The 24,822-nt window shown below is 40.5% G+C and overlaps 1 protein-coding gene across 1 annotated transcript in view; it reads left to right on the top strand.

Annotated features, from left to right (window-relative positions):
- The first annotated feature begins 262 nt into the window (after nucleotides 1–262).
- Nucleotides 263–24,822, top strand: part of col24a1 (collagen type XXIV alpha 1) — a 79,934-nt gene continuing 55,374 nt past the window's right edge. The window contains exons 1-7 of the mRNA XM_085774960.1: nucleotides 263–785; nucleotides 9,172–9,242; nucleotides 12,913–14,303; nucleotides 17,696–17,749; nucleotides 20,122–20,175; nucleotides 23,518–23,571; nucleotides 24,459–24,512. Of these exons, the coding sequence (XP_085631086.1) occupies nucleotides 733–785; nucleotides 9,172–9,242; nucleotides 12,913–14,303; nucleotides 17,696–17,749; nucleotides 20,122–20,175; nucleotides 23,518–23,571; nucleotides 24,459–24,512 (1,731 nt within the window). The 5' untranslated portion in view covers nucleotides 263–732. The remainder of the gene's footprint in view (nucleotides 786–9,171; nucleotides 9,243–12,912; nucleotides 14,304–17,695; nucleotides 17,750–20,121; nucleotides 20,176–23,517; nucleotides 23,572–24,458; nucleotides 24,513–24,822) is intronic.

Raw genomic sequence — 24,822 nt, 5'->3', positions numbered from 1 at the left:
CTGTGTGCGTGGGTGTGCGTGTAAATGTGTGTGGTAAATGCTACTTTCACAATTAAAGCGTGCCCCTCTATCCTGCTGAGTAAACACAGGAATTATGCCTCCTTGAGACTAATACAGTAGTCAAAGCAGACAAAGGGCATTGATGAACACAAGCCAAAAGTCTATCCGTGATGTCACGAGTAACTGGTGAAATCCAACACCACCAGCTGGAGTTGTGTTGGGGTGAATACGGGTCCCCTTGCATTAGTGCAAGTCAAGGCACATAGCAGAAACCACCGCCTGGAGGTAAAGACGCGCAGAGCTGGATCTGCTGTAGAGTCGGAGATCAGTGTGCAGAGGAGTAGGCGAGCTCTCATTCTCAGCACCACACACACATACACACTCACACATACACACAGCAGTCGAGTTAACACTGCTGCAGCCCGAGCAGCCGCTCTTCAAGCCAAACTTTTTTCCTGTGCAACTGCTGCGCGTCTCCACTTGGATAGAAATAGCCGGATCACTGCGCGCCGCAGAGCGCAAAGGATCTGAGAGGCACAGGTCTGAACCAGCGAGGGAGATCTCTCCTCCGGACTGCAATGCGATGAGGAAATTCTGAGTTGGCAGTAGCTGTACTCCGTCCACTTTACGCCTCCTTTGGCTGTTACCAAAGGGTTAGCTCATGAACAGGTATCCTCTTGAGTGTGATTCTGTTTTCACCCAGATCTCTGCTGCCTGGACAAATGCATACAAATGCATTTAGGAGCTCAACGGACAAGGAGTGGACACGTTTCCGCGGCAGCAACGTAAGTGGCCATTTGATTAGATGGTATGCAGATGTTCAGCTATCCATTTGTGCAACTGAAACCGTTCCCAGAACAGAGTTTCATTACAAATGGCAACTGGTTGGATTTATTTCTGTTCTGGCTCTTTGGCGTCTTTCCCTGACAGGGGCGCCAGTTGACCAAACATAGTCCCTGCAGCTACAAAGTTATTGACACCAAAACGTGACTGGCATTGTGCAGCGGTTTCATTTGGTCAACGAGATAAATGCAAAGGGTTTAATGCTGGGATCAATCTCTGTTGTTATTATTGATTTTATTTTAAGGATGTTCCCATTGGTTTACATTGACTTTTCACCCTTACTGCGCATGGTCCCCTGTCGTCCAGCTTTATTCCCATCTGATAATTGTCCTTTTCCATGCTTAAATGTGTTTGAACGTCTGTTTTATACTTGGTTGGTCTTGATTAATGTAGCTGACAACTGAAGTCTTGGCTTTGAACTCGCCCTGTGAACATGCAGCCTGGGATCTCCAACATTATAATCTGAACACCATGTGGTCTACCGCTGAACACCCCCCTCTACCCCCCCTCACACCCTCCTCCTCCCCCTGCTTCTCCTCCGTCTTCTTCTTATTTGCCTTTCACTCACACAGCTATGATAAGCTGGGAAATAAACACTGAAGCAAGGAGAAGGAGGATGAATGAGGATGTCCTGGGAGCAATGTTGCTCATTCAGCATGTCAGTGATAAATCATTGTTGCACTGTATGGTGATGATGGTGATGATGATGATGATGATGATGATGAGCAGAAGAGCAACTGTCAGTGACTTTCAAGCTGCTAAGTTAAGCAACCTCTGTCACAGTGTTTAGACTTTCAATGGAGGGGGAAAAAAATCAATTTGGTGCCTTTAAACCTAAACATTCCTCATGGGAGAGTGAATTGTTGACATCTAGCATGCAGGTTGTGTTGTCTTGTTACATTCAGGAGGGACTGTGGAGCTGCAGATACAGTATGTGCACGCTATAGGCTTTTTTAACAGGGGATTTATTCTCTTGTGTCAAATGTGAAGTCAAGTTGTTTACATTCTACTAATCCCTTCCACATATACGTTCTGAAGAGCTGAGCTCACAATGGACTCTGTTAGTATTTGTTCAATGGAAAACAAAGCACAGGCAGATAAAATCCTGAGAGATCCACTATTTATGTCCTTAAGAGTGAAAATGAGAGCCTTGTGGGTAGAACTGAGTTGACTGAGAACAAGTGTGGTCTCCATTGAATTCACAGAGAGAGTTAGTGTATATGCATCAGTGGTTAACTGGCTCCTGAGCTGCAGACAATCGCCCACTGTTGCAGGCACTGGCAGTGGTTGAACTGTATAGCTGCAGAGACTCACATCTCACTCACACACTGTACACCTGACTGAGAGTATGCTATGTCCTCAAGACCGGCTTGGTAAACCCCATTGTAAGGAGACGAGTTGTTCAGGAAGTGGGTCTATAGGAAAGAGTTTGTTCACTGGGGCAGTGGGTCTGATAAGGAAGAATGGCCAATAAAATAGCTGATAAAATGATTTATATCTCAGAGTATAGCAAGAGGGAGTCTTCAGTTGCGTTATGTCTAGCCCCAGCAGTTTCTTACATGATGTCATAAAGTTAGATTGAGCTTGACTGATGCATCCACAGTGCAGTGCAGAGTTCAGATTGTTGTAGTGCTTCAGAAGAGGTGCATATTGTGTCCATGTTATTGTAAATATCAGTGGAAACTAAGAAACGTTCCCTTGAGAAAGAAGCAAATGAGAACGCTACTCACTCTGGTGTAACACTGAACTGGATTAAGTGCATGCTGCTGCTGCTGCTGAGAACGACTGACCTCAATATGAGGATGCAGATATCAAAATAAACACTTTTCTCTCTTGGACTGGACCACCAGTCTTTCTCTGACTGTGAAACTGCAAATATACAATATTATAAATCGTTCCTTGTAACATGTTAGTCATGTTAATCTTATTCTTGCAGACATTACATAAAGTACAGATAGTGTAGCCCAATATGACGTTATCGCCACACTTAAGAACTATAATTACTCAAATATGGCACTGAACTTTGATTTCCCATTTGTTTCTGTTTTAGTTGAAAATTCTATAAAACACCACATTTCCATAAAAGTCACACTAGACCATTTGATGTGATGTAAAACTTTAGTTCAATCAAATAAAAAAAAAGAAGATAGTAATATCAAAAATGTCCCACTGGTGCCATGTGGTTTCATTTGTACTTGCTGCTAAGAGTTTTAACATTTCCCTAATAGAATTAAATTTATGTGGCTGAGATTTTAGAAAACTAATGACCCTTATCTGATTTTAAATAAAGTGCCTTTCTAGTATCCATGCAGTGGTTACTCGGGATAATAATCTACAGACCACACATTTCATTAGTAGCTATTTCCCACCCATGCCAAAAATCACTAGGCAGGCTGTTATAAGGCTTTGCACCACTTGGGAAAATTATGTCATTGTTTTTTCTTTTTTATTATTATTTGTGTGAACTTACCCTTTAAAGATCACATTGGTGAAATTTGCTACAAATTGGTTAAGCAAGCTATAAGTCAGATGTTTTGATTGTATCCGGAGATATACATACATACATAATATATCGTAACCGAGGTTTCTCCCCTGTGAGCTTGATTTGCGTTGAAAACGAATGCATGGTGGGATCACAGGTTGCCCACCTTGTTGTTGGTGCAGTGTACTCACTTTCTCCACACACCATCAGCTGTAGGGACTTTGTCTGTCTGAGTGAGGTGTATTTAACCCTGCAGGTCCACCCGCAACAGGAAAAGGGCAAACTAATAAAGCCCAGTGGAAGTTTACTCACAGCCCTTTGTCTGCTCGCTGTCCTGTGGACTAAGTCAATCTTTGCTCTGGTCTGCAGTGACCTCTTGACTCCAGATTTGTGATCTGAGTGAGCTGCCAAACAGGAACCGTGCTCATCTCTCAGTCAGAGAAGAAACATCCGGATACGATGTGCTGATTTTTTTTTTTGTAAATCACATTGTTGATTTATAATAATTTCTATTCATCAGGTACATCTTTAGTTAGTTTGGCAATCAGCAGAAAAGTATTTCAAGACTTGGCTACTGAGGAGCTACAAGTCACCAGTTGAAACGTGGAAACTGTTGACCTGCTAATTTTTCTTTGCTGATGGCCATTTGCACATGTGAGGAATACAAGCCCACTTACTGCTTCCATTATGAAGTCATTATGTTCAGGATACAGGTGCTAATGCTGAAACACAGCCAATGGGAACAGATATTGGCCGTGGATCAGTTACTTGCACATTCTCAGGAATGCTGCATGGGCTGAGACTGAAAAGCAACAGTATGTGGGAAGAGAACACCTGATTAGCAAGACACTCTGATGTCTTCACTAAGAGGAACATCCATCCGCTGGTGAATAATAGTGTGTCTGATTATTGCGTTTGATGTTTTGATCTAATCTATATATGATGGATGGCATTTTTCATAGGCTTGATTTATCTCTCTACAAAGTGACTTCTATTTCAGCTCCCAGAGCGCTGTGTCAGCTTATGTTGTTGGCTCCGGTGGCTCCCGTCTGTTTTGAATTCCACCTTAAACTTATTGGGCTCAACTGCGCCACATTTTTTGCCAAAGGGGCATATAACAGTGGAGGTTAGGCACATCCTACAAGGTCAAGCTCCATAAACCTCAATTTTCTGAATAACAACTCTGTGTGGAAATACTTCTACTGATTTTGGCCAAAGTATTCTTTTTCAAAGTCAACAGAAGGGCTGAAATGGGCTGGGTCAGTCAAGGTGACTCTCATCAGGTTTGTTGAGATGGTCCAACATGTTGCACTGCTGATGGCTTTTCCATATTTAAAACAGATTAATGGAGATTTTATTTATTCCTTGAAGAACGTCAACATTCAGAGTTGCTTGGGGCGGATTAACAGCTTTGCATGCTTTGTTGCTACTAATGGATTTGGTGAGTGGCCTACCAGATTTGACGTGTAAACAGTGAACTGTGAATGTCACCTCTCACAAAGACAGACATCAATGATGAACCTAAGAAAATGTGTTTCCCTTTCCTTATGAGAACTGTAAACAGAACTTAAGTGACTTTGCTGCTATTTGCCAAACCAAATTGAGCACTTTGCCTCTCGGCCTTTTCCTTTTTGCAGTTGAATGAGCCATTGTTAGGGATCCAAGCTAATTTTGAGGGGAGCAATGCTGTTACTCCTGGAATGATTCATTGCAGTGGGGAGTTTTAAGTTGTGATTATTTATAGTCTTGACATGACACCCACTCCCCACATAGTGGTATTTCCCTTAGTCAACACAGCAGTGTTTGGGGAGCTTTGTCTTCCTTTCAGCAGTCTTTTCCATTAACCGCTAGGACTGGGAAGCATGTCATAGTGTGCTGTCACTTAAACAAGGATTTACCTCCAAATTTAATACAGAAACAGTAAAATGTGGCGCATCCGCAGACTGTGGTGAACACCATTGTCCTCAGTTCCTTCACTTCCTGTGTGTTTTCTTAAAAAGAAAAGAAAATGGGTCCCATCATCAGACCGTCAGATGGCCCCACTTGACACTCAGAAGGAAGAGCTTAATAAATGTCAGTTACATTCTCTCTCAACAAATAGGCCTGAATTATTGTTCTCCCTCCATCCATTTTCCCTGGTCTGAGGAAATATCTAAGTGTGCGGTCAGGCAATGTCGCACCACTGTCTGGATGGGGAGCAGGTGACAGATGCAGCTCATGGTCTCCATTAATTTCCCTCCTGTTGTCATGTTCTGTTTGTTTCTCCCCCTCTATCTGTCTCTTCTCCCCCTATTTTTTTTCTCTCGCTGCCTCCCCCCTGGGTCTTTTTCTTTTGCTAAGGACAGCAAGGTCACATTTTTCTGGGAAACCAAATATGGTTGCCAGTCTGTGGATCTCTTGGTTAGTCTGCTTCACCGAATCTAGCATGCTGCTCATGGCTATCACACTCACGTAGCTTTAATCCCTAAAGGTTTATGGTGAGACAGCAGCCTTTGATTGATTGCACTTTTTTTTTGGCAGTCTTACGTAACTGTGTATTCAAATAGCAAAACTACTGTCTCCCTGTGTCTTTTGCACCAGAGTATGTCAGTGTTAAATCATCAAAATAGTTGCCACAGGCCAATTCAGGTTGTGTTAGCAGCTGTTTCTAAGCAGGACTGTCAATATGATTAATTTGATTTGAATGTACAGAGAGTATACTTTGAAACTCTAGATGATAAAAGCTCAATGTGTCATTGACTTGGACTACTGTTTTATGCAAATGAGAAAAAAATCTGCCCCAACAAATCAAAAGTAAAATATAACTGAGATTTTGCTTGTAAGTCATAGTTTGTGCATTGTCCTCCTTAGGACAATAGGTTAGGGGTATATATTTGCTGCAGTTAGAGACTCTTTAATGTAAAAAATGCTTGTCACTGGCATTATATCCAATGACACCAACTAGCGGTGAGACCACATAGGGCCTACAACAATGGATGGCACAAACATATTCTGCCAACTTTGCAGTTTGATGAGCATAGACTGAAGATAGGGATACTGACCAAAAACATGTGGGATCTGTTTTAAATTTAGTCTCTGAATGCATTCTGTCTTGAGTTAAAACCCCCTCTGTTTCTCCTCTCTTCTTACTTAAACTTTGGTAGGCCTTTTGCTGATGGTGTGTGCAGTTCATGCATGTCTTTCTGCTGTAGCTATACAGTATGGTGGGCAGTGCCACCTAGAGGTGAGGTCAGCTAGGGTCAAAGGACTGAAGTTCAGTGACCGACATCAGTGTGCAGTATACTGTATAGTAGTATAGTTATTTGTATCTCGTTACATTTGAGATTGAAAAAGAAATCTTCAAATCTGAGGGGAATAAAAGGTAAATAATTTTTTTTTTTCTCTGTAAGTGTTTGTTTCACAACCATATTTGTCCTTTGGCTGTATCTGTTTCAGGCATGATGACATTTTCAGCAGATTGTTATCTGTTCTTCATAAAACAGTCTGATTGATAACTCTTTTGAAGGGCTTGAAGATTATTAGGTCTTAACTTGAAAAAATATATTCTTAAAAGCCACTCAGAGCACTTCTCCCTTTAAATCATAGCTATGACCCTCTTAGCTTTATTCAGGCATCTGTCCATGAACAGCATAACCAATCATGCCCTTGAGAAAAAAAATCCATTGTTGTCTGGAAACAATAAAACATGTGACTCCATGACTTTTCATTACATTTCAGATATAAAAATGTCAAAGTTCAATGTCTTCATTAAAAGAGGAATCAGGTATTGGCTCCAATGATTTCTTTCTGATTTCTGCTTTTCATTTTCATTTTTTGTAGGCCTATGCTCTGATTAGGTCTAACTCTGAATGGGTAATGGCCGCCTGCAAGTAATACTGTAATAATCTTCATTCACAGTGAATGCAGATTGTGAATTAGAGAAGATACTTGAGGATAGGCCTACTCTAAGAGGAGCTAATAAGTTCATTGTGTTGCTGTCTCATTGAGGTTAATCGATTTTTCTTGATAAATGAATCCAAAGGTTTATGGACTATCAATATTGCTATCAAGTATTTCCTTGTTATTAATCGACTGTTTATACTCGTGAGATTTTTAGGTGTTATTATTAAAATGTTCATATGTTTATGAAACTTGGGAACGACAGTGGACCATATGTTAACACCTGTAAACATCGTGGGACAGTAAACTTTGCTAGTCCACAAAGTTCCGGTCAAATTTGTTTTACAGTTCTTCTAAATGACTGCGCGAGAGCAGCGCTGCATCTTTAAAGTTTAGCAAAATCAGTGGACAGGACATCCGTCAAACTACTGTAACTATATCGACAATCGGCAACAGACAATATTTTTAATGGGTGCCTTTGATATCACCGCCAATTTATTTGAAAAGTAGTGGTTGTGTTGCCGCACTATATTTTGATCTAGGAACGTCCGTAGCGGATTAAAAACCACAAAGGGGCGTTCTTCGTCTCCTCCTCGACAGCGACAGCGTCGCGGCGCTTTAACTGTTCAGTTACTGGACCACAAGAGATGCTATTTGTTAAAACAAACAAACAAACAAACAAAAAACTGTTGTTTAAAGTTTTGTTTCCAAAAAAAATTTAGCGACCTATCGCACCCGGAACCGCCCAGAGACATGTTTTAACGAATCCAGAGGATGGTGAGGATTTGTTGTGTCACATTTCGGCCAAGTGAGCTTCTCCCACTGTGTCCGTTGGGGAAAAAAAATGTGCTAAAGTCTTTACGAATAACATTTGAACAACTAGACCTCGATATAGTATTGAATATAAGGTTTTTGGCATTTGCAAAACGCAATGTTGTTTTATTAGTTCGAATATTAATTGTAGCTAATAAATTTGATCTTGCTAGCCTAAGTTAGCTAACAACATTAAACTGACATTAACGTAAAATTAATTAATTAACGTATTTTCTAATCTGCATTAATGCTGTTGCCAAGTGTGTGTTTGTAGGTTGTTGTGGTAGGAAAAAGACTGAACTATTGTGTTGTTTCATTGGATTAAAGAGTAGACCAGTCTCATTTTAACACAGGTGTTTGCTTCAGGTGATAAGTGCAAGCCCCAAGTCAATTACGTCATTCGTTTATGCTCATAGTTCATGCTCCTAAATTGAAATGAGTTATCAGTTGTCTGCTGCTCATGAAGTTTTTCCTAATGACCGCTGTCAAAAAAAGTCCATTCCTCTTTAGTGTCCTCAACATCAATATCTTATGTGTGCATTGCCATGAGCTTATTAAAATCCCTCTGATGAGTTAGAAATATTTCCCTTGCACTGTGAGCTGCTGTTTTCTGGGAGACTCCTCATGTTGGGCACTGTAAGACCAGACGAGTGTCAGAATGAGAAGAAGATAGACAATTTGTGGTCTTGTGGTGTTTTCCCTGAGACTTGAGACAAAACCTCAGTAAGAAACCAGCGTTTTCAGTCAAGCCATACTACTCTCTAAATTAGGATAATCAGTATGTGGGCAGGATGTGGTTTATTATAGCAGCTTCCTATACAGTGGAAACCCCTTGACTTGCATCTTTATGATGGACCAGGACTGTAATTACATGGGAAAAGGATGTCATGTGCAGTGTTGCCTCACATCAACAAGGATCATTTCCAGCTCAGGTGCTCTGTGTGTGTACAGTTGTCATGCTCTGCTCTCCCTTGCTTTGGTTTTCTCCTAGAGTATATGACTTTCATTCCAGGCTATCTGTATTCACCCTGTGACGGACTGACACTTTAATTATTTCAAGAATTGTTTTTAAATTGCATTACCGATCACTGATTGGATTGTCAAACCGAAATTAGGTAAATCTCATGTTCATTTGTGTTTGTATGCCCCTCTAGGTGGAACTTTCTCCTGCTCCTGTCAGTATGCTCAGCAGTACTCTCTGGAGACGAAGACTACCTAGCTCAAGGTAAATATCAGAACCCTAATTCAATAACTAATGATGAGATTAGTTTTTTTTTTGTCTTTTTAAAAAAAAAATAATTTAGCTCCTATTTATTTTAGCAAATCAAAGCTGTAGTATCATGCAGTGTCAGTACAATTAATTAGGTTGGATATCACATAGTCTTAATTATCCACACTAAAGTGAGTGTTTGGTTTTGGAAATGGCGCTGGGACAGAAAAAGGTCTAATTAGTGAAGAAGAAAAACATTTTGTAGGACAAAATCCAAATCCATAGCTTCTTAAACATGGTCATATTATGAACTCCAACAGTTCCACAATGTTCATGCCATTTTAAAATTCAATTAAATATATTTAAATCATTGTGGCTTTTATGTGTTTATGTCTTATGTAGAACAGGATGTAATACTGTGTAATAGTAGAAGTTTTTCTCCAAAAACGAGCGTTGTAAAACTTAAAAAATGCACTCTCCCTGCTCTCTGAATTTTTTTTTAACACTTAATCATACATTAATTTATGTGTCATAGGCTATTTAAACATTCTAAATAGATCTGTAGTTTAAAATTCAATATAGACACTTACTATGAGGGAATTCTTGGTCCGGGTCAAAATTGACCCGAACCATACTGTGAAGGTATCAAATTTAAACAGTATGTAAAGGTTAAAAGTGAACATTTAGACTGAATCAAGTTTATTTAGGCAGGATAGGTTCAAACAAGAGTTCTTCTTTATTTGCTTTTATACTCATCTTTGAACCTTCTCCCTTAACATGTCTGTTCTTGCTGTTCAGGCGACAGCATGCATGTTGAAGCAGTCAGAATAGCCTCGCAAACTTTGTTGACCCCTCGTTTAGTCATCTTGTTTCCTCTCAGTGCTCTCATCTCTGGTCCATCAAAGAAGGGATCTCAATATGTCCCATGCAAACATAATGATGAGTGCATGCTAAGAAGAGCACTCTGGGAAAGTACACCAATTAGTCAGGCTAAGAAGAAGCGGAAATCTCAGATAAATACTGATCCTGTTTTGTCAACTGTGCCTCAGCTGGACAGATTCAGGGGATACAGTGGCACCTGTGTCTCTCTCTGTGTGTTTTTAATAGAAGATGAGAGGAATTGACCATGAGGACATAAGTTAGAAGTTTATAATTGATAGCAGAGTAGATTTATTTCCCCCAGGTCCCCGTAGAGTCAACTTAGTATCTTTATAGTTGTTGGATGGTTGAAGTGTAATCCCACATGTTCCTGCGGATATGACTCCCATGAAAGAACTTCCCTTTATTCAACAAGAAAAAAATTGCTGTTAAAAGAATCTTAAGAAAACTCCCAACAGGTCTTTAATAAAAACACAAATTCTGATGAATCTGTTGATGAGTGTAATGTCTTTTGAGTGGTATATTGCTGGGCCACTGCCAGAAACAGAAAGCTGACAAAAGTTGCCTTTAGGCCCCCCTCCCTCCTTATTACATATTGCATTGTCTTCTCACGTATCTATCATTTATGAGTCCGCTCCTAGCAGGATCAATCTATCATAACGAGGAGAGGAGGAATGCACAAAGAGCACCAGAGCTGCTTGTCTTCACATATGAGACAGGTTAATTGGAATCTGTGCTGACGTTACCTCGGGCAAAGAATGTCAAGGACATCTCGGTGCATGCTTAGATCAGCTGCAGATAGATAGTGCTCTGCTCTTACGTGGGCCTGAGAACTACAGACCATGCACACCATGCATCCAGCACAATGTACTGTTTGTGTTATTTCTCTTTATTGCACTCTCTCTACTCTAGCCCCACCTTCCTCCAAAGTAGACAGAAAACAGTTCTAAAAGAGATGCACATTTATAACAGGATCAGCACGTTAAATTTACCTTGGCGTTTAAATTCAGATTCTTTGCTTAAAACCCTATGCTGTATCACAAATGTAACAAGGTAACTTGCTTTTCTTTGACTAAAACCTTGACTGCTGTAATATGTAAATGTAATACTTTAATTCCTAAATTGTTGTTTTGTGCAGACTTTCCTTACACAAAGTCATGCAGTAGTTTATTCAAACCTCTCTGCTGCTGACACGCCAGAATTTTTTTAAATGATCAGCAGTTTGATTTGATCTCTGTCCAAGGTGAAAGGTCAAAAGGTTGTGCATGTGCAAATCATCTGAAATAGGCATGTTACAGCTTTGATGCTGTATGTGTTTTACTTTTAGTGTCTGCATTCCTAAAGGAGTAAAAACAGCTTTTCATGTTTTCTTTTTAAGAGGTGAAATAAATAATAGAAAGTTGAAAGCTTTGCTCAGGACATGCAGATCACAGGTTGTCAGAGCTTTCCATTTGCCCTCAGTGAGGCAAACTCAAGTAACCCCTAGGTGATGTAATGCCTCTGGATTATCAATAATCATACTGCAAGCTACCGCTGAGATCCCCTCACCAAAACACATGCACACACACATGCAACACTCATATCAGGTCAGTCTCTAAAAAAAACTAACCCATATGTGAGTCAGTTGACATTTACATTTACAATGTGTGTCAGGTATCCATGTTCCCCTTTGTCATGTTAATAATAATGACATTTTATTTTCCTGGAACTATCATCGCTCAGCAGCACTGACATTTGTGTCACATGTGACACTTTGCCCTCCAGTATAGTGATCTGTCTGTTGCTCTTTACTGAAAGCCAAAACTGCACAGAATGTCCTCTGTCTCTAAATAATGTTTAAGTGCTTTGGCCTGGCTGTGTTTCACTGTCAGCACAGACTAAGCATAAATTCTTTAAAGAATTACCTGTGGGCATAGGCAAAGAATGACAGGACTGTTTGGAGGAAAGCTGCTCTCATGAATCTCTGGTGGCAGATTAATTCAAAAAGGCTGTGTGGACTGGTTTCCTATATTCTGATTCAGCCCCATCCTTCTCTAGTCCCCTCTACCCATCTGGGCCACAGCTGCCTTTTTAGTACTTACCCCAAAAATCAGGGAGGAGTCACCAGCATCATTGGGAGACTGTTGCAAGGGTCTAACTACTGACCAGACTCTCGCAATCATTTGACTTAAAAAAGGAAAGATTGTGTTTGCATGTGTAGCAATGTAATTTAAGATTCAGATTTTTTTTTTATTCCAAGGAAGAGGAATAAAACATTTGACACTAACCATTAACACTAACCACAAGTTGTTTTCGAGGTAAATTCATGCAAAACCGCTGACGCACGTTTCCGTTGGGGGCAGTTTTTCATCAAGCAGTCTCTACATTTGCCTCGAAAACAACTCTGTCTCGTAACGTTCCGTTATTATCTCATAGCGTGGTGAATGTGCAGGTCACAACTTGTCCACCAGAGCGTTTTGGAGTTGTTGGATTGTGTATTTGATGAGTTTGATGAGGGAAACCAAGAAATCCCATTAGCCTCCGTAGCGTAGCTCTGAGCAGCTCGCGGCTCTGCTCCACCGTTCTAAAAGTAGCTTGTACCGGCAAACCTACTCGTAAAACTATAAGGATTATGGCAATGGGCCAATTTGTCAAAATGTTGAACAATCCTTAATCTTGCAAGAAATTCTTACAGTAACAAAGCTAAATACACTTAAGTAAGTGCAAAGTAAGGACCTCCTTTTAGAAATCATTTAATCAGTGTCTGCCTGCTTTGTGATCAAATCTGTGATTGTTAAACTTAACCTGTGTCTTCTCTGTCTTGCAGGAGTGGATATCCTCTATCGATTGGGGCTTACAGCTCAAAGCAGCACAGACAACCCCTACGAGAAGACAAGCTCATATTCGACTACTTACACCACTGCTCCCTCACATTCAAATGTTCCTGTCTCTGGATATGGGGTATTACTCGACTCAAACTTCCACTATGAGGCACCAGCAGGCAGTCTGTTCCCACCAGAGATTGGCGAGGAGTTTTCTGTTGTGATTAGTCTAAGCTCCTGGCGAGCAAACAACGCTTTTCTTTTTAGTGTTAAAGATGGCAGGGACAGGCTGCGCTTTGGCATTCAGCTGTTGCCGCGCAGAGTGGTGGTTTACACTGCAGAGAAAACCTCCGTCTACTTCACCTACAACTGGCAGGACGGGCGCCAGCACCCTTTCGCTGTCGGTGTTCGCGCACGCTCGGTGTCCTTTTATGCGGAATGTGGGGCCGTGCAGCAGCAGGAGGAAACCTTGGGGAGATCTCAGACACTTGGGGACTCTGGGGGTCTCTTCACTTTGGGAAGGATGAACTCCAAAGCGGCATCGTTCAATGGTCGAGTCTGCCAACTAGATATCTATCCCTCAGCTCAAGCTGCCGCGCACTACTGCAACTACCTTAAAAAACAGTGCCGGCTGGCCGACACTCACCGATTGCCTTTGCCGCATCCCGATCTGGATATTGAGGCAAATGACCCCCCATCAAACCCCTCTACAAAGTCCTTTGTTGGAATAGCAGCTACCCATCATACTCCCTTAAAAATTACACCAGACGTCAAACTGTCCCCAGGTAGTTCGGTCTCACAGAATTCAGCCTCCAGCCCTTCAGTACAACCTCACTCGGGGAACCAGAGCCACATTTCTACGTCGGATCCCCATGCACACTCCATCACATCTGCATCTTTGCTTCAACATCAAAGCCCCACCTTACCTGCCCTGAGTGCACGAGCAGCTCTGGATCTTACACATCACAGCACAACTATCACCACTACCAAAAATGTGTTGGCGAAAGGGAGTAGTGGTCAGGGAGACACCGATCAATCTGAAAACAGCACAGAGGAAGAGAGCAGTTCGGGGAGCCCGCTGAGCCCAGACGCCACCCCAGAACTGATTTCCCCAGTCAGGCAAAGTCGAGTGAAGGAGGGACTCAGGAACAACTCCATCACCAGCTCCACCAGCTCCACCACCACCACTGCTCATCAACTACTGGAGACTCATCCGAGAGCCAATGGCACCACTTTGTACAGAGAGAACCAGGTAGACACCTCAGAACATCATGATATGGATGGCAGCTATGACGATGTAGACATGGGAGGATACGATTATGGATATGAGGAAACCGACTTCTTCTACGACTACGAAGATGGTTTCCGCGGCCCCAAGGGAGAGCCAGGTCCTCCGGTAAGTGATACACAAGTTAGGTAGTTGCTGTTTTGATCAAATGGAAAATAACAATGCAAACCGCAATCAAAAACTAATTTAATAACAGTTTGACTGCTTTGTAAAATGAGGCTTTCTTATGCATCCCTCAGGGTATAGAAAGAGTATTTGGCATCGCAGTATAGTGATTTGGAAGAGATCACAGTTCCAAGCACTGTTGTTTTCATTTTCATGCATCTACAAGTTGTTGAAATAACATCATTCACTTGCAGATATACTTTAGCCACTTTTGCTCTGATGTTAACTCATCTAAAGGTATATGCTGGCAATAATATGTCATTAATATTTATTAATAATATGTATGTATTTAGTATTATTATTATTATGTAATGATTTGAGATGTCTGGAGTCGGACTCATCTATCAGTTTCCAAAGTACTACCTCAGCTATAACAGGCCTTACTTGGTACACAGCAGTTGTTTCAGTTCACCATCTCAAAGCCTGGTCACACAGCATCATGAGCATGATATGGTCTAAGCCACTTGTGAAGCCCTCCCCAGTTGGTCAGTAATATGAATAAATTAGATGGAATATTTCTTTTTTTATGCTCTTATCTTTTAAGTGCTTGTATTTCCCCGCTACACTGATGACTGACACTTGCATGTTTTGAATCCTGACACAGCTGAAGGTCAGTGTCTGACTCTGTCTTGTTGCTTCTATGTAAAAACAGGCATCTCACAATTTTGTAGCCACATAACCAGACACGTACAGAGGCGCTTGTACAGGTGGTTTGTGGTCTCAGTGAATGTTCTCTCATCATGACTGGTGCTTTAGCAACTATCTACTTTTTACTTTACAGTTATGCCTTTTGAACTCCTGTTTTGTTTGAGCTGACATTTATTGTAGTATGTGTATTATGCAGTTTCCACACAGAAAAAAACTTTAATCTTGGCTGCAGCTTTGCAAAGTGGTGCAAAGTGTTTGCCAAAAAATGTTTAACCAGTTACCTCACTTGTGGTAAGAAATCGCTGCTGTTGGGCTTGGTTGAGGATTTGTATGGCCAAATCACAAGAGCAAACATTTCAAAATACGACACACCAATCTTACTTGTTTTTGTATCGATTCTGATACTGTAGCTGAACTGTGTGAAATCCATTGAGACAATTTTTTATAAGGTAACATGAAATCAAGGATTGCTATGGGTTAATGGGCTACAGTGACATAATGAATGTAGCTTATACAGCAAATTTCACTGTATATTAACACCTTGATAAAATATTCTTGTGAAATGTCAGTTGTGGGATCTCCGTTGCAAATATCTGTCTGAAAAGACTGGACTGGTCTGAGTTTATGCTACTTACTGTGCTCAGTTTAGCATAGTTGTTAAAATGCATTGTGTGATGTTGCTCTTGTTTCTCAGTCTGTGTATAACTGGTTAGCTTGCACATTTTTAATATTTTGAAAATCTCTTGCAGTTCCACTGGTTGAACAATTAAGTTAGTCAAAATTAACTTTGATTGCATCACCTCAGCTAGATCAGATTTTGAGGCATTAATGCAATGGGGGTTCAGCCTGCTTTGGTTTTCTTTTATGTGTGAAATTGTTAACAGAACCTGTTTGTGTGACTATAACAATGCTTCAGAGCACATCAGTACACTTAAAACAGAGGGTGGAAGTGTGGAATAGAGTCAGTCATCACCTCCTTAATGTATTCAACCTCGTGGTATTATCTCAGTCACATTGGCTGTCATCAAGCTCACTTATTGATTTCCCTCTAGGTAAGACTGTAGGGGATATTGTAATTCAGCTTAAGTTGATGTGACACAAGGTTAAAAGCTCATTCATTCTACCCGTCTGCTCTGCAGAAATTTCACTTCTTGGATTGGATTCATTTGGAAAGATTTGATCCCTGTCTTAGCAGCTCCAAAGAATGTGAATATTATCATTTTACAGCGTAAGAGCCTGAGCCTCTGTAGGCCCTGTTGTTGTGGCGAAGGCGATGGTGTTCTCACAGTTTCCATGTGTGGGAGTGTTGAGGAACAAACAGCTGTCTCTTTATTCATGTCCCCCCCTGTGCCCATCTACTGATCTGACCTAGGATAAGGATGTTCCTCAGCAAACAAGGACTTGCTATTGCAACAATTTCAGAGGGAGGAGTGAATCAATTGATTAAAAGCCTTGACCTTAAATTCTGATTACTGTACTGCAGTAAGATAATTTTTTTGAGATGACACTGGGGAGTAGCAGGACACTCTGAAAATAAATGGCTTCTTTGACAAGAAGGGGATTCCCTAATGTTGCCTTGTATTAGGCTACCCTGTGAGGCAAAAATGTGTCATCTTCAGTCTGTCTTTTTATAGTGAAATGACTCACTCTAACACAATAACTGAAAATGTGCTTTCAATTTTTGTGTATTGTTCTTGTTATTTCTAATTTCTGATGACTTTATTATTATCTATTGAAGCAGTTTTGGAGGACACCAAGGCAGTCATTATTTTAGATGTCTGTTTTCACTGCAGATAAGAACTGATATGGCAAAGCATTAATCAGCAGCATGAACTATATAGAACAGACAATACAAAAACCTACTTTACCCCCCAAGGCCTCTGTTTACTTGGTACAGTGATGAGCATTATGCTGTGGTCTTTTTTGAATTTAACTTACAACTATAAATGACAAATCTCACTTCCTTCAACACTGTTTTCATCTCACAAAGTACATCCAGCAGAACAACTTGGTTTGGTTCCAAAAGCATGTGAGATAAAGTACATCTGTCTCACTCAGTTTACACCTAGAGCTAATACCTTTCACCAAGTGCTGCCATTATTAGTTATTTCTGCTCAGCTTGAGTTTAGCAATCAATCTTTTTATAGATTATCTGGATATAGTATTGTATAAACCTAATGTATAAGGTTAGACTCAGTTTATTACTCGAGTCGTTCAACATTAAAACATTTGCACATGGTTAACCTTTTAATATCTCTATCTAATTTCATTTCACATTCAAACATCCTCAGTCTAGAACATAGCATGTAGTTGCACCACATGTTTCATGCCACGTTTTTCCATGATGAGAGATTGCGTTAGTTCCATATGCGAACCAATGGCTGCTGGTATCAGTATCATCTTGAGAGTGTAATTTGACTCTTCTGCTTAGAAAGTTTCCAGTACAGCATTTAGTTGAGCACACTTGGCTCCTTTCTTTGAACTTCATAGCTCTTACATAAATATAGCACATACTCATCATTGCAGAAGTCTGGACAGTGAACTGCATGTTATTGCTTGCCATTAACATACTGTATCGCTCCTTTCTTTTCCCCCTTCACTCTATCTCCCTCTCTCTCTCTCTCTCTCTCTGTCCCTCACCAACATCCCCTTCTTTTTCTCCTTGTCCCTCTCTCTCTCTGATATAGGGTCCTCCTGGTCCCCCTGGTTTACCTGGTCCTCCAGGAAAAAGAGGCTCTCGGGTAAGTAACTTGCAGAAAAGTACCTACACAGCCACCTCAATATCAAGTGGGTATGCTTTACTGTATTGATCAGGAGGAGAAATCTTACCTAATCTTAGTTTCTGTAATTAAAGGATGCAATCTAGAATGTAAAAGTAAATGCAAAGGTGTTTTTAATCAATCAAACATCCTAACACAGTACTGTGGTTTAATCACAGAGTTTCAAGGAAGAGGTTATTGTTAGCCCTGGCTGCACTGAACTTGCTCATCAATTGCACCCGAGATATTGGTAGAAGTCTTGACTATTGTCAGGAAGTGTTGCCGTATGTATTTACCACCACAATCAAACAGAAATTCTCAGGGAAAAGGGTGTTGACAGACATGTTTGTGCTTCGTGTGATTGAACTCTTTGTGAAAGTGGAAGACAATGGAGGATGCAAACATCGTTACTCACTTGTCAGCTCCTTTGGTGCATCAAGTTTGAATGACCAAACAATTCCAGCTGCAGCATCGGCGGCGGCAGCACATCCACTGTAATCTTGAGACTACACAACTGCCAAGGCTGTCATGATGCAATGCTGCGATCATGCCACAGGCCCTAAGGGCATATTCAAACAGAACAAGACACATTTTACTAAATGAATGTGGTGTGTGTTAGAAAGGCGGTGTGTGAAAAGTTCACTCTTGCTCTTTGTGGAAGCTCTGTTAGCTCATTCACTTATAGACAGTTTTTTGTCTTAAAAATTGTCAGAAACCAATCGTTACTTACAACATTTGTAATTGCAGTTGGTCCATGGTGATGATCAGCGTTGTTTCTCTTTGTGTGTATGTGTGTAGTTGTCTACATCAGTTTATAAGCTTTCTACATCAGTTGAAAGTAACATAAAGAAATGTAATTTTCACTTCTGTTTCCCTCCCCCAATCAAAGCAGGGTTTCAGAGCAAAAACAACTCTGTTATAACACAGAGATATGCAGGCATGTTATTTTAATATATTAGTTATTAATTATAATAAGACTATGACAGAGTTCCCTGATGTTGGAGAAGCAGCAGCAGCATCTTTCTGGACAATTATTATATTATTATATTATTTTTTTTTTTTTGGTGGAGCTCCCTTTGTTACGACCTCTTAGTGGACAGGTTTAGGACTCAGTGCAGTACTCAAGTCAGTCTGAAAGCGTACTTAAAGGGATAGTTATGTTTTAATAGAGAATATGACCAGATGAGATAGTAGACAGAGAAAGGTGGCAGACAGTAAAACATGCCTCCTAGTAAAAGGCTGGGAAAGCACATGGCAGAGCGTACTATCATACTATCACACTATCGCGCCCATAGGCTAACTCATAAAATAGAGACACAGGGAGGCTTGGAGTCATTATGTGGTGGGAAGCTGAGGGCAGTGTGTGGCACTGTGGTTATGTCTCAGTGTTGTCTCAGCACAGAGCAGCAGACTTATTGTGCTGCCTCTAATCGTTAACGTTATCAGACTGTAACCCTTGGTGTGGGCATTTGTCATGGAAAGAGACTCTAATTTGCTTCAGAGGTTATTTTTTATTGGAAGCGGTTCCTGAAGATGACAGTTTAAGTGCTACAGGTGGTGATTGATTCAGTTATACAGAATTTTGTCTTTGTAGGGAGAGGGCAGCAGTGGATTTTAAAGGAGACATACCCTTTCCTCAAATTAAAATAGTTCCCAGGTGTCTTAAAGACATGTCTGTGACATGCTTTGGTCAAAATACCCCAAGGATCAAACATCACAGCTCTTTTCATCCTCTCAAAACAGCCCTGTTCAGAACGTCTGGTTTCAGTGCCTGTCCCTTTAAATGCAAATGAACCACTGCTCATCCCACCCCTTCTACCGGCCCCAGGTAGGGGTGGGGTTATGCAAATTCGAAACATCACTGGAAGACAACTGAGGGAACAGCTCATAAAATCACGTGGATTTTAACCTAGGGAGCCTGCACATTACAGATTTTTTTTGTCAATTCTCACATTTTGGGGGCTTGAAGGCAAGACAAACACCCAAATATATGTTAAAGAGCCTCCAAAAAGTGATATTTCCATAATAAGTCCCCTTTAAGTAAACCATTTTGTATGGCTGTGGCCACATGTTTCTCCCAGAACCTGACCCAAATCTGAGAGAGCAGTTACCAAGCCAGACCCAAACCCCACTGCTTTTTACTGTATGTCCAAACCTGACAAACTTGAAAATAAAATGTGTGTTATTATTGTTAGCATGTGCGGTATGTGTATGATTTTGAGCAACTATTTTCTTTTACACAAATAATGTGTAGTTCCTGTAGTTAAACTCGCTGCTAGAAAGACGGCTGTCATAGCTTGTTGTTGTCAACAGTATACAGCCATTTAATGTTGTGTCTTTTTGTGTCTTTTCAGGGTCCCGCTGGTCCACATGGAAATCCAGGACTGCCTGGACCACCTGGGCCCAAGGTGAGTGTCCCTATCTCATAGTAGGGGAACATAAACGGGTCCCTGAGACCGTCAGAGTCCTGGTTAGTACTTCTCAATGTGGACAAGCCAGATGAGTTCCCTCAGAGCTGGAGCCAGGGCCACTGAGTTTAATACACTAGATTGCCATTTTCTGCACACTCTTCAATTGTGAAGCTCTAACCTTGAATCTTTTGTCAGTGATAGTGAATCTTCTTGGTAAAGAAATGGCGATTAGGTTTTTGTTCACTATGAGCTTCCCACTCTACAAGTGTTTCATGACTGTTATTAATTGTTGACAACCTGGGTAATTGTGATTAGGACTATTGGCAAAAAATACAGTTTCTTCTGCTAAGAGGGCCATGAAAACTTTTCTTTAGACATAAAAAAACCTACTACACCGTTGTTACGTAATATTCAAGCTATGTGTCAATAGCAAAGCACACTGCTTTAAAAACACAAATATCTTCATAAAATCTTACGTAAAACAATATAAATGCCACATAAAAAGGTTTTACAGTCACATTCCCAGTCACACAGTTGTAAATGAGCCAGTCACTGTAAAGCATATTGCTAACAGCTGATGTCTAACATCTGATCCAAGAACAACCTCAGTGGTCTGCCTGAGGTATGCCATGCTTCATTAAATTGTGTAATTTACTTTCTTGTATCGAGGGCATGCTCAGTGTCGATCAGAAGATGACATCACAAATCTCAACATGTTTAATCATGCTACAGGGAAAGGAAAAGCTAACAGACGATCATTTTTTATCAGCTGGAAAATGCCCTCAAGGTATTTCACGAGTGGGTATTATGATATCTCTGTGGTCCAGGCAATTTTAACAGTGTTTTATTAATCACATAGCTACAGTGGTTGTGTACTGGGCTGTGAGCTCTTCCAAACAATGATCTACAACTCAAAACAGTGCCTGAATGCACATGCAGCACTCATGAGGAACTAATTATACCCATTCTTGCTAATGATTGTGAGCATAAAATATGACAAATTTTCCATTTATTAAATGAGTAAAAAAAAACAAATGGAAAAAGCCCCACAGTGAACCATTGCTCAACCAGTTAAAATTAATTTCTGAGTTATATACTGTATTTTACTCTTTATATTTTCTATGAAAATCCATCACGGACACAGTGAAACGGGTAAAACTAGCTGACAAGTTGGGACCTGCTGCTCTCATTTGTTTTTGTGTGCTTTAGGAGGGAGTAGGGACCAAGGTGGTCAGGTGCAGAGGGCTGTCTGTGTGCATGTGTGTGCATGCTCATCTGTGTGTGATGAAAAATTATCTGTATTTTTCTCTTGTAGGTATTTCATTGAAATTTGAATGTTGACACAAGCGCTTGCCACTTACATTAAATGTTTAAAAATAATACAGTACACACATTTTTAGGATATTTTGGGATATTTTTGGATCAATCAATCAATCAATTTGTTTATTTCGGGCATGTCATTAATGTTCAGAATTAATTAATGTTCATGTTAATGGGCATGTTCTTGGATTAATCAAGAACCTCCTCACGAGGCAAATGCAGTTCATGCTGCTTTGCCAAAATTGCCATATTACAGTAGTAGTGATGTCACAAGGTTAGTGGAGAAAAAAAAAGTATAGGTTTATCAAATGTGAAGTTACATCATTTAGGATAGCAGAGACTGATGTGCTGTCTACTGTCTGGGATTAGACCCAACCTATTTATATAGGATTGTGTGTTGACTGAAGTAGTCATGGGTAGTTGTTGCCCTATGGCCTATCTCTTATCTTAGATCATTGTTACCCCTTTTTTTTTCCAGAGGGCATAATTATGCCCATCCTGCTCATTAGTCACAACACTGACTTCACATACAGTGGGAAAAAGAGCATTTTTAAATCTCCTGTATAGAACCACATGTAAAAGATACATTGGGCATCGGTTCAACTAAGCAAGGATGTGGGTAGCTCCATACAGATGGTTGCGGTGATTGTTGTCCTGACTGGCTACCGCAGAGTGGCTGCATGCACATTGCAGTCATGCTACCTTCCTCCCTCCCTCCCTGTCTTTTTAATGTGAAACTTCTTGCTTCTAAGTTGATAGCTCCTCACATAGAGTCACAGATGGTACAGAAATGATCAGGGGTGCAACGGATCTGATCGGATCATGGTTTCAGCAATCCGAATGGATCACGGATCAGTGATCCGTTGCACCAGTATAAATTAGCCAAAGATGAGACAAATTCAGGAAAGAACCTTTAATTATATGATCTCTGCCTATACTACCCCGCACACATAAAGAGAGGAATGTTCTGTTTTCCTCCTTGATTAGTCAAACAGCTCAGGGAGATGGATTGATGTGCTCTCTGTCACCTCTGACCCTGCATTTGGCTCAGGGCTTGTGATCGGTTATTATGAAATCCAGAGCTGCCTGCTTTCACGCTGTTCTTCTAGCTTGTACACCCACATTCATGTGTACACATACAAAACCAACATCAGTGTCTCTAATACCATGGTGACCTGAGTGAGTCATCGTCGAACCCCAAACCCCTTTGTGGAGGAGGAAAAGGGATTGAGAGCCTCTTTGTCTCAATTTGGAAAACATCTCCTCTTGAAATGTATTTGGTTGCTATGACAAATACAGAGGAATATCGTCCCAGGTGCTGAGCTTAGTTGACATGTGTTTTAAGCACAGCATGAAATGTTGTGACAATGTGCTTGCAGGACTTAAAGGGGCTTTCAGTCTGCTTCATGCACTGTTGACTTTTTTTTTTTTTTTCAAACTGAAAACTGTAGACTGTCTTCTTTCCCATCCCCAAATTGTGTATGCTTCACTGGCTTCCAGTCAAAACTATGGAAATATGATGCTCAAAGTCCATTTGAAGTGGGTACAGACGGCTATTGTATGCCAGAAGCTGCAAGTCATTCATGAACATAGGCATTGATCTTGTAAACTGTGTAAACAAGATGCAGATGTAAAAAAAAAAAAAGTTCTGTTTAACTTAAAACGTACTTAGTTAATTAATCAGGCGCATCCTTAACATTTTTACATGTCAATTTTTTTTGTATCAACCATGGTTTGTGGAAAACTGCTCATACACTTCTCCAATTGCTCCAAGTGAGAGATGAACTCTGAGGCCCCTAAAGACAAAGCAGTGTTTCTTTTAACATGTCATTACCATTGACATTGTTTACTCTTGGTTAGCTTCTATTTCTATCACTTAACACATGATAACCAGCTAGCCCTGACCAATAATATCAAAGGTTGAGTCACGTTTTTAATAACCTTAGTGAATAGTGATGAATCAGAAACAATTTTGAGTTGCTTAAATGTCCTCAACCTGCGACCCTGTTTCTTTTATAGGGTGCAAAGGGAGACCCGGGACTGTCTCCAGGTCAGGCTCCACCAGGAGAGAAGGTAAGAAATCACAGTCACTGGTCGTGTCCGGCTCCTTTATGCTCCACCTCCTGGGCAACAGCTGTTGATTATGCTTCCAGTCTTCACACCTTCAGTGCTTTCATAACATCTCTCTGATTGATTTTTTCTCTGCTGTGGATTTCACATTTCAGTAATTGGAGCAAAATGTTCTGAAAACCATACTGGTGATTTAAAACAAACTGTATATTTTTTATAGCAAGTAGTAAAAAAATATTTAAAAATCATGCATGTGGGACCCAGAACTTGTAATTTGTGGTTTATTAAAGGCAGATTTTTACGTTTCAACTAATAAAATGTGTTCTAGGGAAGGCTTCAGGAGACTAACACATATTTCCACAACTTCACTGGCATAAGACTAGTTGCCAAGTAAGATTTTGTATATGGCTCAACTCCACTCGACTCTACTCAGCCCTACCTCATACTTGGTACCTTTTACCAAATAAAGAAATTTCAAACATACCTCTGCCGGCGTTCACTGTGAGGTGATATAAAGGATGGCATTAAACACAGATTGATCTGAGAAAATAATGTTGTGTTAAAGATGAGATCATGATGGCCTCTGTGTCATTGCTTTAGTAATGATACTGCAATGAGTAGGTTCTATCTGCAGGGGAAAAATAAGTACCTGGTACCAAAAGTGAGTAGCTTGGACTTGGACTGCCATGCAGTGAATACCTAAAGCAAAGGGATGAATTTTCTTGCATAACATAAGTTTCTGAACATATCATCATTAGAAAGCATTCTTGAAGCTTTTGCATTGAAATCGACAGGTTGCTTTATGCAAATATATGCACTATCTTCATCTCTTGAGTAATTGTTTGCATTTTTGTAAGTCTCATGTTACTCTATTTCATTTGTTTCAATAGGGTGACAGAGGTCCACCAGGTCTGCCTGGGCCAGATGGATTTCCAGGGCCATTGGTAAGACTTAGTATGTTAAACTTCTTGTACAGTATGTATAATCAGCGGTTGCTGAAAAAAGAGTAAGGAGTGAAAGACTATGGATCTGTCTATGCTATGATTACATGAGGAGACCAAGTATTTCAGTTTTAGGAACTCTATGTAATATGTTTTACTTTTAAACAAGCAAGCTAAAACACCACTTTTTCTTCAAATCCTCTGTAATGTGGTGACACATTGGGAGAGGTGTTGCACACAGTATATTAGTTCATACAAGCCAATGATCGAACCAAGAGTTAAGGGGAACACACACAACACACACAAAATCACT

The sequence above is a fragment of the Trachurus japonicus genome, chromosome 4, assembly GCF_045865225.1.
Source record: "Trachurus japonicus isolate A0001 chromosome 4, Traja_1.0".
In the NCBI taxonomy this organism is placed as follows: domain Eukaryota; kingdom Metazoa; phylum Chordata; class Actinopteri; order Carangiformes; family Carangidae; genus Trachurus; species Trachurus japonicus.
Note: the sequence above shows the minus strand (reverse complement) of the source record. Positions and strands in the feature narration are given on the sequence as shown.